A 13,170-nucleotide genomic window follows, 5' to 3' on the forward strand; every position below is an offset into this window, starting at 1 on the left:
GCTTAAATGTTACTTCTGCCTTGCAGGACCTGAGAGGGGCTAGGTTCCTCCATTTTACCCTCTTATAGCCATAACGTCTATCACAATTGTAATAAAAACTAAATGTTTTAGACTTTTTAATGTCTGCCTCCCTTACTAGGCTGTAAATTTCGCCAGGAGAAGGGCTTATAGGTGTCTCCAGCTCACTGTCTAGCAAGAAACTCGGACAGGGTGGGTCCCTAGTGGACCATTGTCGAATGAATAAAACCTTTTGAATACTGTCTTATTTAGGTAACTGGTCCAAGTTTGCACAGCTGTATCAAGACATTTTGGCTTTGAAACCCACGGTCTGACCACCTCACTGACTGTCCCTTTCTCTCCCTCAAAGCTGAAGCCAGAACATAAGTGCTTTGGGAAGTGAGTATAAAGAGCGGCAGGTCTATCTGCCGAGGGCCGCGCACATCAAGGAACCGGCGCCGTGCGCACAGGCCTCTGGCCCAAGGGAGGAGGCACCCATCCCGAGTACGTTGCCAGGCCAGCTGCTGCCGCAATCCGGGGCAGGAATGCGGCCCCGCCCCGGTCCCGCGCCAGCAAAACCACGTTCTCCCCAGGGACTGACGTCAATGAAGACTGGGCACCTCCCAGCGAGACCCAACGGTGGCCGAGGGCCAAGGGAAGGGACCCGGGGGACACGCCCCACGCCGCTGCTCCGCCGCTGATTGGATCCGGAAATCTTCGCAGTCGGGTTTCGAGGCCGGCGGAGGGAAGCGGGAGGAGCCAGAACACGCCCCTCGCCCCTCTGTGGCCGCCGATTGGCCCACGGAGTCTCCGCGTTCGATTTTGGAAGGCTCGCTTTGGAGCTCACACCAAGGCTCGGCTGAGGATTGGCTGTCCTTGGGCTGGGGAGCGCTTGCTCCGCGGAGCCGCGGCTGTGACCGAGGTGGCGGGCCTCGGGCAGCAGGTACGTAGGTCCGCGGCCCGGCTTGTGCTGCGGAGGTAGCAGGAGGGCGGGGGCGGTCAGAGCCCGGGTGCCCGCGGGACCCAACCCCCAGGTCCACCTAGGGTCCCGTTGTTGTGCGAAGCGCCACGTCTGAGCCCCGGGGACCGACCTGCGCTGTGACTGTCGCTGTGTGATCTTGGCCAGGATACCCACTCCCAAGCTCTCGTCCTGTCGGTGAACGCCGCCTGGTCCTGTGAGCACCTTCACGGCAGAAGCCCAGAGCTGCGCCTGCCCTTTCGGAAGGCCGGTCAGGGGTTGGGGTAGGCGCATCCTAGCTTGCCCCATCCCAATTTGAGGTCTATCGGCGCTGCCCTTCAGCGTGGTGAGTAATCGCTCTAATTCCCCGCGGGGCCATAGAGTTCGAATGGCACAGAGGCTGGCTGGGGAGACCTGACTTTGGATCCCCGGATATTTCAAAACCCGCAGAAGCTAGTAGCAGGCTCCGCGAGGTTTCAGAGCCTCTTGGGTCCTTCCCCTGAAGACCTCCGCACTCATCTGGCGGGAACAAAAATAACTGGATGAGACCGTGGGCGCTGGGGTCAGACTACATGGATTCATATCCAAGCCTTATCGCCTACTACCTGTGTGACTTTGGGCAAGTTACTTAACCTTCGTGAACTTAGCTTTCTCATCTGTAAAATGGGTTTAGCGACAGTACCTTCTCTTAGTAGTGTTGTGCACTTGAGTTGGAGCAAGGTGCCTCAATGGCAGCGATGGTTTAAAAGTCTGCAGATGACGCCATCTCCCTTTACCCTCTTCTCCCAAGAGTGAAGGCCTCTTTTGAGGAATTTCATGATAGTGGTGATGATGAAAATGGGTAGTTAAAAAGCCTTTTTCTTTATACCATTCATTCATAAAGTAATGTACTGGGATGGACACTTTCAGCATACTTTATCTCCCTTATCCCCTTAAGGGTTATTTATTCTCACCATTTTGACAATGAGCAAACTGAGGTGGGGAAAACTGAGGCTTGCTAAGGTTACCCCATTATCAGTGGCACAGCAAGAATTCAGGATTCTTGAACTCTTGAGAAAAGTTATTCCTAGATCTAATAGTGTTTTTCCAGGTCATATCTGAGAACTGAGAATTGGTCTGGGGGAAGAGCCCAGTTCCTTTCTCCACCTATGGGACACAGATTTGGAGGCCACTGTTATGTCCAGTTCTCTCAGTCATGCCTGGCTGAGGCTAGGCCCTTTGGAATGGGGGGCCCAGGCAGCCATTTGGACTGGGCCTCCCACTTGAGGAGCCACAGATTTTGGCTGTGTCCAATGGCATGCCTGTCCAGGGAAGCAGGCCAGGGCCACAAGTGTTGATTTGGGCCTTGGGCCAGATACTCCAGTCCTTTATCTAGGAGGTCCTTGGACTCTGATTACAGATTATTACCACCAACAGGGTTATCTGAAGGGGGTGAGCCCAGTAAAGAGAGTTGCTGCCTAGTCCACACAAGTGTGTTCTCTCATGGTTACTTACACTTCCCTGAAACCACGGTGAGCATAGATAGGTGTCTAAACTGAGCGTCATACGTTACAAAGAATGCTCACTTGTGCACTATATTTATAAATTGCAAATCATTGCGTGGTGAGTCACTTTTTTTTCTCTCCTATCCTCACCCGAGGACATTTTTCCTTTTTTTTTTTTGAGTGGGAGGGAGAGAGAGGAACAGAGAGAGAGAGAGAGAAACATCAACGTGACAGGGACACATCGAGTGGCTGCCACCCGCACGATCAACCAGGGCCGGGGACAAACTGCAACCAAGGTACATGCCCTTAGCGGGAACCAAACCCGGGTCTCTCTGGACCGCAGGTCAACACTCTAACCGCTGAGCCAAACCGGCCAGGGCATGAGTCACTTTTTAAATATATTTCTTAGAGCTCTATAGTTCCTTTATTGCCTATTTCAAGAATTGAACTTTGTTACTTTCAGCATTTGGTATTTACTTGGTTCATTTTTATCCTAGTTTGTGTAAAATTGAACTATTTTGCAATTAATCTTTACTCATGCTCACAGACCCATGCTTATCGTTTTTATGTCAGCTCTGAAATGATTCATTTGTAATCTTTTAATAGCCCTGTGGTTTCATTTTCCAGTTTAAAAAGTACCATTGTTCAAGTATATACTGACTTTCCTGGATTCAGGTCTCGTCCAGGAAGTGAGGCGGGAAGTGACTATTGAACACATTGAATGAGACAGGAAAAGTTTCTTCTGATAAGTGTTCTCAGTTTTCCCCAAGTTTACAATCTAATTCTACCTGATATCCACCGATTTTTATTCTCAGCCTCTCTCTACTGTCTGAATCTCAGGGTGGGTGGCAAATCTGGAGTACCACCCCCTGCTCGGAGGTTCAGTAGAGGGTATGGTGAGGCTGAAGGCTCAGACTCTCCCAGATGGTTTTTCATTGGTGTGTTTGAAACTCACTGCAACTGGGCGGCTGGAGGTAGGGCTTTGTAGCCCTGGCAGAGGTGGCTGGGACTATCTGGGAAGTTGGGCTCTAAACCATTGGCTCCCTGAGGCAGCTGCTGCTATTTGATCCTGTTGCCATTCTCTTGAGGAGTGGGTGAGATTGCCTGAGTTGGAAAGAGGGGACATTACCCCTTCTCCCACCACCCATACTCCCCTAGGAGTCTGCCCCCGGCTTGGCCATAGCCAGCCTAGGTCACTAGAGTGTTTTAGAGCAGTGAGTTCTCTGTCTTCTACCATACCGTAATCCCACAGCCCACAGCAGCAAAACAGATTGAGAAGGGGAGCTACTAGTTGGGGAGTCTTCTGACACATAATTAGCCAGACCTGTCCACACATGTTGCTCTTAGGCCCTGGAAGGCAAGCAGACTATCTCTTCATTTAGGCCTAGCCCTGTCACGGAATCATTGACTCTCAACACTGGCACAGGCCCTCAGAGACCATCAGCATTAACCTGTTCTCACAGATGTAAGAGGGAAACAGGCCCACAGAGACATGTGAAGTCCCTGAGGCCTCTCAGCCACTGAGTGGCAATGACTCATGACAGTGCTTTGTGCCCTGGGTTGGGTTGTAGTTCCAGATTTCTTTGTGGAAGCTGTGATTTCTTCAGAGTGCCATGAGTTCAATGTTGGGGCAGCCTGTCAGCCAGGGAACAGCCCTGACATTAGCAAAAGGATTAAAATAAATTCCACATCCCACCCTGGTCTTCAATGTGGAATATTCAGTGTCCTTTCCCTGCTACTGGTGGGGATTTAGCAGAAATGATGGGAAGAAATGTGCTTTGAGCTCTTGACTGTGAAGACAGTTTAGCTGTTTAAATGCCTGGGCTGTAGTCAGACTAGGTTCTGGCCTTGGCTGAGCACCTGTACTTATATCTGTATCTCAGTTCCCACTGCTCCGCTGTGCCTGGTTCCTAGAATTGTTTTGAGGATGAAATGATATCCTGCATATTGCCTGATACACAATAAATGCTCCATAGTAAGCTTTGATTTCTTTTTATCAGCCTGAAAGTGTTACTTGGTGACTGTTGTTTTCTGGTCACACTATATTTATATCATCCAGCTCTGGGAGTTTGATTACCACACATATTAGGTTTTAACTGGATTCCCATAATAGGAGAGGCAGGTTTTAAAACTTCCATTTTCCAGATAAAAAGTGCAATTTTTAAGAAGTTAATTTATCTGAAATTCTGCAGGTTTTAGTTATTAAGCCTTTTGAAAAGAGAATGGATTCTTAGGATAGAAGGCCTAGAAACTGGGACAGTGGAGTGTAGAAATTACTGGAATCAGGAGGGTGGCTACTGAGGTGAGGAGGAGGAAAGACCAGGATAAGGGAGGGACAGTCATTATCTGGGAAGTCTGAATGGGATGGAGAGATGGCTCAAATACTCGAGAACAAAAAGCACGTGAGAGGAAGGATTATTTTTGCAAGTGGGCTAAGGATAGGAAACCAGTAATGCTTTTATTTATGATTCTGTTGTTTGCATTTTTTTTACAATGAGCATGTACATTTTAACTTTTCTCTACCCCCTTTTCAAGCTGGTTGCTGGTTGACAGCTATCTCTGTAGCTAGCTGTGGAATGAGGTCTGACTTATTAGGCCCAGGACTGAGGGGCTGGCTCAGGTTAAACTGCTTGGAAGGAAGGGTCCACATTACACCTCTGACCCAACTAAAAAAGTCAAGGAAGCCAAAGAGAGGCATTTGCATTTATTTAGCTCTTATTGGGTACCTGGTACCATACTAGACTCATTTAAGCCTTACACCAATCCTGAGAAGTGGTTTGGCTCCATTTATTTGACAGTTAAGCAAACAGGCTCAGAGAGGTTGACTAACTTGCCTAAGATCACACACAGCTAGGCAAGTGGCAGAGCTGGGATTCAAACCCAGTTCTACATAATGCCAAATTCCTTAATCTTCCTGGTCTCCAGTTTGTTTTCCAATCCCATGGCTTCCTCAGACTGTACCAGAGACAAGGATAAGAAGGTGCCTCTTATGCCTTTATTATTCAATGTGAACTATCTAGAACTAAGGGAGATGATTTAATTTTCATTTCCTGGATATGGTTGGGGGACACTGACATGAGCCTAACTTTTATTGCATTTTCTTGTGAATTTCAGCCTCTGCTCTGGTATTCTAACCCTGTAGCCTCTTCTCCTGCTCTGTTCTCTCTGTGGTCCTTTAGACTGTAGTTAGATCTGATTTGTCCATTTCATACTGTTTGCTAAATTATAGAGTGGGGCAAAAGTGGGTTTACAGCTGTGTGTACGAGAAACAGAGTTTATTCTTGTATTTTTCTTTATTAATTATTGTGTTGTTTTCCATACAAACAACTGTATAGACTTGGTTTGTCCCACCCTGTATGGACTTGGTTCATCCCCAGGGTCTTAAAGATAGGATGTGGGATGACTCTGGTCAACTTTATGGATGGAGCCCTGGCCAGTTTGGCTCAGTGGTTAGAGGGCTGGCCTGCGGTCCAGAGAGACCCGGGTTCGGTTCCCGCTAAGGGCATGTACCTCGCTTGCAGTTTGTCCCCGGCCCTGGTTGGGTCGTACGGGTGGCAGCCACTCGATGTGTCCCTTTCACATTGACGTTTCGCTCTCTCTCTGTCCCTCTCTCTCCCTCCCACTCTACCTGAACAAAAAAAAAAATGGAAAAATGTCCTCAGATAAGGATAAAAAAAATTGCATGGGTGGAAAATCAAAACAGTAGAACACTGAGCATTGTTCTTTTTTTTTTAATCATCCTCACCCGAGGACATTTTTCCATTTTTTGTTCTGATAGAGCGGGAGGGAGAGAGAGGAAGAGAGAGAGAAACATCGATGTGAAAGGGACACATTGAGTGGTCGCCACCCGCACAACCAACCAGGGCTGGGGACAAACTGCAACCGAGGTACGCGCCCCTAGCGGGAACCGAACCCGGACCGCAGGCCGATGCTCCAACCACTGAGCCAAACCGGCCAGGGCCTGAGTAGTGTTCTTAATGCTGTGTCTTCACTCAGCCCTCACAGCAACCCTGAGAAGTAGGTACTAGCACAGCTGATATTTGCAAGGAAGCAGCTGTGGCGTGGCGATCACTAGCCAGCAAGTGATGGAGGCAGCCAGAAGTGGGACTGAGACCCAGACAGCCCAACTCCACAATCTCTCTTACTTCTGTGCCGTAGAGCCTGGGCCTCAGCATCAGAAATCTGGATTGTTTCCCAGTTTTCTCATCTGTGAAGTGCGGAGGATGAGAGTATCTACCTCATAAGGCTGCTGTATTCACATTTCAACGATGTTAGGTGAATACGACTCTTACAGCAATATCTGATAACACGAGAAGTGCTCGCCACATTTCAGCCGCTGCTGCTTGTTATTAGGACCTGGGTATCCTAGGGGTCTGCCTGGACTTTAGAGCCAGACCTGGTTCTCCTGGCTCTGCACTTACACAGGGCTTTGTGACTGTGGGAGTAATTTAACCGCGGAGTCATACTCCTTCATCTGTAAAGTGGTCAACAACAGGTTTCTGTGACTCTCAACGTGTCAGACACATAAGCACTCTATAATAAAGTTTGGCTGTATTATTAACACTATTTGCCCAAGGGGCCCTGGGAAATCAGTGACTTTAAGTCAAGACTTACTGCACCTTTGGCTCCTGAAGACCAGAAATACCAAAGTTCTTAGTCAGGAACCCCAGGCTTGGGAAGGGCCTGCTGCGTTGCTGATGTCCCTCCATACTTTCCTTCCTCAGAGGACACAGGATGGGCACCCCAGCCTCCGTGGTGAGCGAGCCGCTCCCTTGGCAAGCCCCGCCTGAGGCCCGGGGTCGCAAGCAGGCCTCAGCCAATATCTTCCAGGATGCCGAGCTGCTGCAGATCCAGAGTCTGTTTCAGCGCAGTGGGGACCAGCTGGCTGAGGAACGGGCACAGATCATCTGGGAGTGTGCAGGGGACCACCGCGTGGCAGAGGCCTTGAGGAGGCTGCGCAGAAAGAGGCCTCCAAGGCAGAAACCCCTGGGCCCCTCGCTACACCACTGCAGCCGGCTCAGGTAGGTTCCTGGGACCAGAGGGCTGAGGGAGGGAGAGCACTAATGATGCCCATTCCACCATTTCCTGGCTGTGGGCCCTGGAGCTACTGACCTGGCCTTACTGTAAAGTGCCTACCACTGGGGTTGTCGTAAGGTCTACACAGTGCCTACCATGTGGTTGGCACTTAAAAGGTTGCTGTTACTATTGGAGTCATATGTGACCCTGTGAACTCCCATGCGAAGGGGTGCTAGGGTCCCATCAGTGCCACCTCATTTCATAGTGATTCTTAACCAGCTGGGAGGGACTCGTGTTTGGAACCAGGAGGAAGATCACATTTATCAAAGGTAATTTCAAAGGTCAGCCTGATGAAAATCTTGGCTGTGGAATTACAGAGAATATAACATAGGAAAGTACTGTAGAGGCATCAAATGTTAACAACTGTTGAGAAACTTTACCCTAAACTTTCCCTAGCCATTCACCTCTTTGCTTAGGTCACTGCCAGCTCAGAGAACCCCCCTGAGATCAGGCTGAACCACAGCCTAATCAACCACTACGGGCACACTCTCATATGACTGATTAATGAATGATGTCTGCCATGAGTACAAGATGAGGAAGTTAGAGAAATACTGTGTTGCACACCCTGATCTAGTCCAACTTTATAGAAATCAGAAAGCTTTGCCTCATCATGTAGCTCTCAGGGGGCAGAGAGAAGACCAGAGTCCTGGTCTCATTTTGCCCGTGTTTTAATAGTTCACATGACCACAATCTCTTTTGGCCCCATTCTATCCTTCCTATTGATGTTGGCCTGTCACACACTTGTTCCCTGCAGAATCCCAGAGCCTCGTGATCCACTGGCCGACCCACAGAGCAGTGCCACACAGATGGCTTCCAGCGATCAGTACCTGAACACTAGGAGGACAAGTGCCAGGATCCGCAGGAACTGGAGGAAGTCAGGCCCCACAAGCTACCTCCATCAGATCAGACACTGATCCAGGGAAGGGGCTGGAAACGGCGGTATCTTCCCCAGGAATCATAGGGACTTCTGCCAAAGGGCCCAGGAAGGTGAAGGAGGAAGAGAGACAAGGCAGACAGTCCCATGCGCTGTTGCTGGTCTGTTCGATTCGGAACAGAACTGGAGGCATCCACTGAGCTCTACACTGTGTGGGACCCATTCCTCACCAGGAGAAGAAACAGCAACCGTTCTTGCCTTGGCCCTTCCCCAGCTAACACTATACTTGGGCTGCATGACATTCCCCTGGGAGTCAAGTGACAGGCACTCAGACTAAGCATTTTACCACTCCTGCTACTAACCCTCCTGCTATTATGACCCATGGTCCAGCAGCCTGTCGTACGCCCCTGCCTCCGTCAGGCCACACTAGGGAACTGTGGTTTAAGTGGCAAAATAAAAACAATTGCATCAAGAACTATGTGAGTCTGTCACAAAAGGGGAGGATCCCAAAATGGATATTCTGGAGCTGGGGGGGTGAGGGGTTGGACTCATTGCAGGGAAGGCTGTGTGTTCCCAGGAAGAAAAAAGTAGGGCTGGCCTCCTTTGCTTTCTCACCACCATCCTGTAAAACCTCTGTGTCAAAGCCTCCTTTTTCAGAGGTTGTCAAATAGGGAGATGGAAGAATCTCTTCCCTGAGCCACAGGAAAGGGTTCTTGGCCCCTGGCCAGCTCTAGAAGAGGGAAGGCTACCACGGTCAGCTCTGCAGAGTGGATAGTGAACCTGCAGTCACAGTAATGGGTGCCAGCTCCTCAGGTGGCTTCATAATCCCCATGGGCCAATCATTTTGAAGTTTGTCAGTAAGCTGAACCAGTCATTCCTGAGCCTCCTGTACAGTCCAAAAATCCACAGCCTCAAAACCCTTGAGGTGAGCCTCAACAGAAGCATGCCATGTTATCATCCACATGCAGTTCCCCTCCACCCATCCTATCTGCTTGATTATCCATCACTTTAAAGGAGCCCAGGATTCAAAGTGCTCTAAGCACACGCAGAGCATGGCTGCCCTCTCATGGCCAAGAAGAGAAGCCAGTCCATTTCCTTATTCCAAACTCTTGGGGCTAGATGATTCTGGAATTCAGAATCTTTTCAGCTTTTCAGCTACAACCTTTAGAAGTAGTCAGTGCAAATACTGTATATTCCCTAGTATGGGAACATCTCATAACAAAACATTAATATTTCTGCAACAAATATTCACACTAAGGGATACAAATAGCTTCAGTGTAGTTCAGGTCAGTTTTGGTATCAAACTATGAAAAGAAATTTTGGTTTTCAGAGCACTGAGACTTTGGCATTGAGAATCCGGAATTCCCCTACCAGAGGAAAACAGACTCAGGAGCCATGTCTTAGCAACTCATGGAAACGCAGGGTTCAATGTCCTTAAAATTGCATTCTACCTTGTCTTCCTTCCATCAAAGAAAACTAGACAACAAAGGTCAGAATTGGGCTTGTTATTCATACATTTGCATTGATTTAAATACATTACATACAATTTCTACAGTGCATTAGAAGAACAATAAGAGGCAGCAGGACTCTCACAGCCCAGCCTCTACTCCCTGACATTAGGGGACAGGGCCTATGGCTGCAGAGGGCTGGGCCATTCCATGAGTGCCTGCCCTGGCACTCTGGGCCCCTGGCTCTCCCAAAGTCCACATTCAAGGCAACCTGAGTACAGGCTTCAAAGAGAACAGACAGGCCAGGAAAGGACGCCCCTCCTACTCTTTCACCTGCCAGGACTGGGACCAGCCCCCTCTTACACTGGACCATTTCCTTCTCATACAGCTGGTCTGGATGAGGGCAATGTGCAGATCTGCTTGGTTGGGGGGAGCAACCAGGCTCCTCTTTAGACTCCTCAGGCTCTCTTGACGCCCAGGTGGGGAGCTTTACCACATTTGTATAAAGATGTCTATGGAGAACAAACACACCTGGGTCCCCCTTCCGGCCTCTGGGAGCCATGCTGCTCCTGTGGTCTGAGGGCAGGCATTCTTGCAAACATGGTCCTCAAGGCCAGTGTCCAGGTCGGCTGACTGGGATTGTCGGCTGGGGCCAGCAGGGGAGATGTGCCTTCGTCCACAGGGCATGCACATCCAGTTCCGACACTCTTCCTGTCAGCTGGATGGAAGCCCAAGTCAAGCTGGCTCCTGGCAGCTAGAATGGAAGGCGCAGCCTGGCCCAGCTGACGAGAGGGCTGCACATTTCTACGCTGCCTCCTGATGGTGGGAGCTGGGCAAGCAGAGGGCACAAGCCAGTCCTCACTCCCTTTCTTTGGTTGTTTTTCAAACCTTCAAGATAGTTTCTTTCCAAAGCTGATTGACCAATCGCAGGTTCCAGAAGCTTGGTGTCCAGTAGCATAGGGCTGCTCCTGAGCCACAGATGGCACCCTCTTTACTCCCTTGTGAGGCCACTCTTTGTTTTGGTGTAGAAGGGGCTCAGACACCTGGCAAGGGGATAGCTGAGGGAAAAGACATGGAAGCAGGAAGCATACTGAGCTGGACAGGCACTGGGGAACAGTTTGAAGGCTCCTCTCCTTTGGGCCCCGCCTTTCTCAAGAAACCATGGAAAAAATGGCCTGGAACAAGAAATCAGGGAGCAAAGGGCAGCTACCAATTTTAGGAGGCAGAATACAAGTCCTGTTACCTCCACCAAGTAGCAGTAGTAGCATAAAAAGAAGTCCAAGGACCTAATATACTGTCCTCTTATGAACTGAGACCCACTCCAGAACCCAAACTGAACCCCTAAGCCAAAGAGTTGAGAAAAGAAACATCTAAAATAAACAAGAACAAATTAGAGGACTGGAACAGTTTATCACCTGTGGCTAGGGCCAAGGACCTCAAGAAGCAAGCAAGGCTGGGGTAAGTTTGCCCATAGACCAATTACAGCTCCCAGCATATACTCAGGCTACATGGATCACTTGTAGAGGCTAGGAGTCCACGTCCTCCCTTCTGCCTTTGCCCGAGTGACAGCCAAGCTGCAGGCCTGTGCTAGAGAGGCTGGGTCCCTGGCAGGGCAGAGAGCAGAGCTGATCTATAGGATCATATACAGAACTGCTAGGAGGTCTAGAGCAAAAGTATCCCTGCCATGCAAATTGTATTTGGAGGCATTTAGTCAGCTTACTGCATTGGTGGGAGGAGATGACTTGGCAAAATCTCAGAGCAAAGTTGTGGCTTCTGTCTGCCCCAGCACTTCGAGTCACCCAGCTGCCTTGGTCCATGGGAGTGAGGAACTGCGAGGCACCTGAATATCTGGGTCCATGCAAGTCTAGATCTGGATTTGAGGTTTCTGATATGAAAGAATCTGGGATTCTGCCTGGGTTTTGCTAATAATTTTTGTTATTTGTTAGTTTCTGATGCAGAATATAATGAGGAATTGCAACAGAGCAAGGTGTCAGCAAGGAAAGGGAATTTCCCAGCGTGTCCTCAGGAGATGCTGGAAGGCAGATGCTCCTTCCTGGACATCTGGACTCCTTGCATGGAGCTCCAGCCTTCCTCAGCACTCACTGCCACTCAGTTTGTGCTTTTCCCTGTGTGTGGAAAAGCCCTGAGGGGCTAGTGAGCAGAGAGGGAGGGCTCTCAAGGGCACTGCTCTCTAGCAGCTTCTCTGGCTTTTTCTGCAACCCACTCCCCAGGCGTCCTCCCTGCCCAAGTCTCAGACAATTTGCCTTTGTCTGCCTCTCAGGCTACCACCACGAAAAGAAGGGCTTCCGACTCTGAAAGCTCTGTGTGTAGGACTCGTTAGCAGACCGCTGGTGGGAACGGGCTGTCTCAACAATCACAGGTGGCATCTGGACCAGGTGCAGGGGACTCTTGCTGTCTTTCAAGGCCTGAGTCAGATTTAGGATCTGCAGTGGAAAAAAGGAGATAAATTAAGGAAAGGCCTAGACTTCCAGGTCTGCCTCTGAATGGAGACTGGCAGATAGAATGCTCTTATAAATCAATAAGAAAGAGACAACATGCTAATGGTAAACTGTACAAATAGTCTACTTACATAACTGAGTAATATGTAAAAAACAGAAACCTCTCAAGTCATTTTAAAAATAAAAATTAAAACAAAATATCTCCTATACTTTGCCCTTCCAGTTAAAAAAGATACAGAAAGACCCGGGTTCGGTTTCTGCTAAGGGCATGTACCTCGGTTGCAGTTTGTCCCTGGCCCTGGTTGGTTCGTGAGGGTGGCAACCACTCGATGTGTCCCTTTCACGTCGATGATTCACTCTCTCTTCCTCTCTCTCCCTCCCACTCTATCTGAACAAAAAAACAAAAAAATGTCCTTGGGTAAGGGTAAAAATAAAATAAAATGAAAATAAAAAAGATACAGAAGAAGATTGGGGAGAGTTCAGAGCTATGGCTGTAGGGTTGGATGGTGGGACAATCTTTCAGAAAGACTAGCGGACAATAGCGGTTTAACTGTGAACAAACCCTCTGACTCACCACTTCCATTTTTAGGACTAAGGAAACAACTGTGGACATGCACAAAACACTTGTAACCAATACAATGCAATTTATTTATAAAGTGAAAATGAGCCCTGGCCAGTACGGCTCAGGGGTTGTTAGATCATTAGCCTGCAGACTAATGAGATAAGGGTTCCATTCTGCTCAAGGGCATTTACCTCCATTGCGGGTCCAGCGAGAGGCAACCAGTCAATGGGTCTCTCACATCAATGTTTCTCTCTATCCCTCTCTCTCTCTCCCTCCCTCCCACTCTGTCTGATGATAAATGGAAAAATATCC

General features: G+C 49.1%; 2 protein-coding genes across 10 annotated transcripts in view; one reads left to right on the forward strand and one right to left on the reverse strand.

Annotated features, from left to right (window-relative positions):
* The first annotated feature begins 863 nt into the window (after positions 1 to 863).
* AVPI1 (arginine vasopressin induced 1) lies at positions 864 to 8,848 on the forward strand. Of its 7 annotated transcripts, none has more exons than XM_036265995.1 (5): positions 864 to 940; positions 1,042 to 1,301; positions 1,779 to 1,780; positions 7,164 to 7,460; positions 8,270 to 8,848. In XM_036265995.1, exons 4-5 carry the CDS (start codon positions 7,174 to 7,176, stop codon positions 8,427 to 8,429), a joined length of 447 nt encoding a protein of 148 aa, XP_036121888.1. In that variant the 5' UTR covers positions 864 to 940; positions 1,042 to 1,301; positions 1,779 to 1,780; positions 7,164 to 7,173; the 3' UTR covers positions 8,430 to 8,848. The 7 variants fall into 7 exon arrangements, with proteins under 7 accessions (XP_036121888.1, XP_036121889.1, XP_036121892.1 ...); XM_036265996.1 differs by having other exon boundaries at positions 1,124 to 1,301; XM_036266000.1 differs by lacking the exon at positions 864 to 940 and adding an exon at positions 6,598 to 6,714 and having other exon boundaries at positions 1,289 to 1,301.
* Positions 8,849 to 9,887: 1,039 nt separating this feature from the next.
* The window catches only part of PI4K2A (phosphatidylinositol 4-kinase type 2 alpha), a 31,869-nt gene continuing 28,586 nt past the window's right edge, over positions 9,888 to 13,170 (reverse strand). For 2 of the 3 annotated variants that reach the window (XM_036265449.1, XM_036265447.1), the window contains one exon: positions 9,888 to 12,281. In XM_036265449.1, coding sequence (XP_036121342.1) covers positions 12,120 to 12,281 — 162 coding nt within the window. In that variant the 3' untranslated portion in view covers positions 9,888 to 12,119. The remainder of the gene's footprint in view (positions 12,282 to 13,170) is intronic. The other variant, XM_036265448.1, reaches the window with a different exon arrangement.

Source organism: Molossus molossus, unplaced genomic scaffold (genome assembly GCF_014108415.1).
Source record: "Molossus molossus isolate mMolMol1 unplaced genomic scaffold, mMolMol1.p scaffold_m16_p_17, whole genome shotgun sequence".
NCBI lineage: Eukaryota > Metazoa > Chordata > Mammalia > Chiroptera > Molossidae > Molossus > Molossus molossus.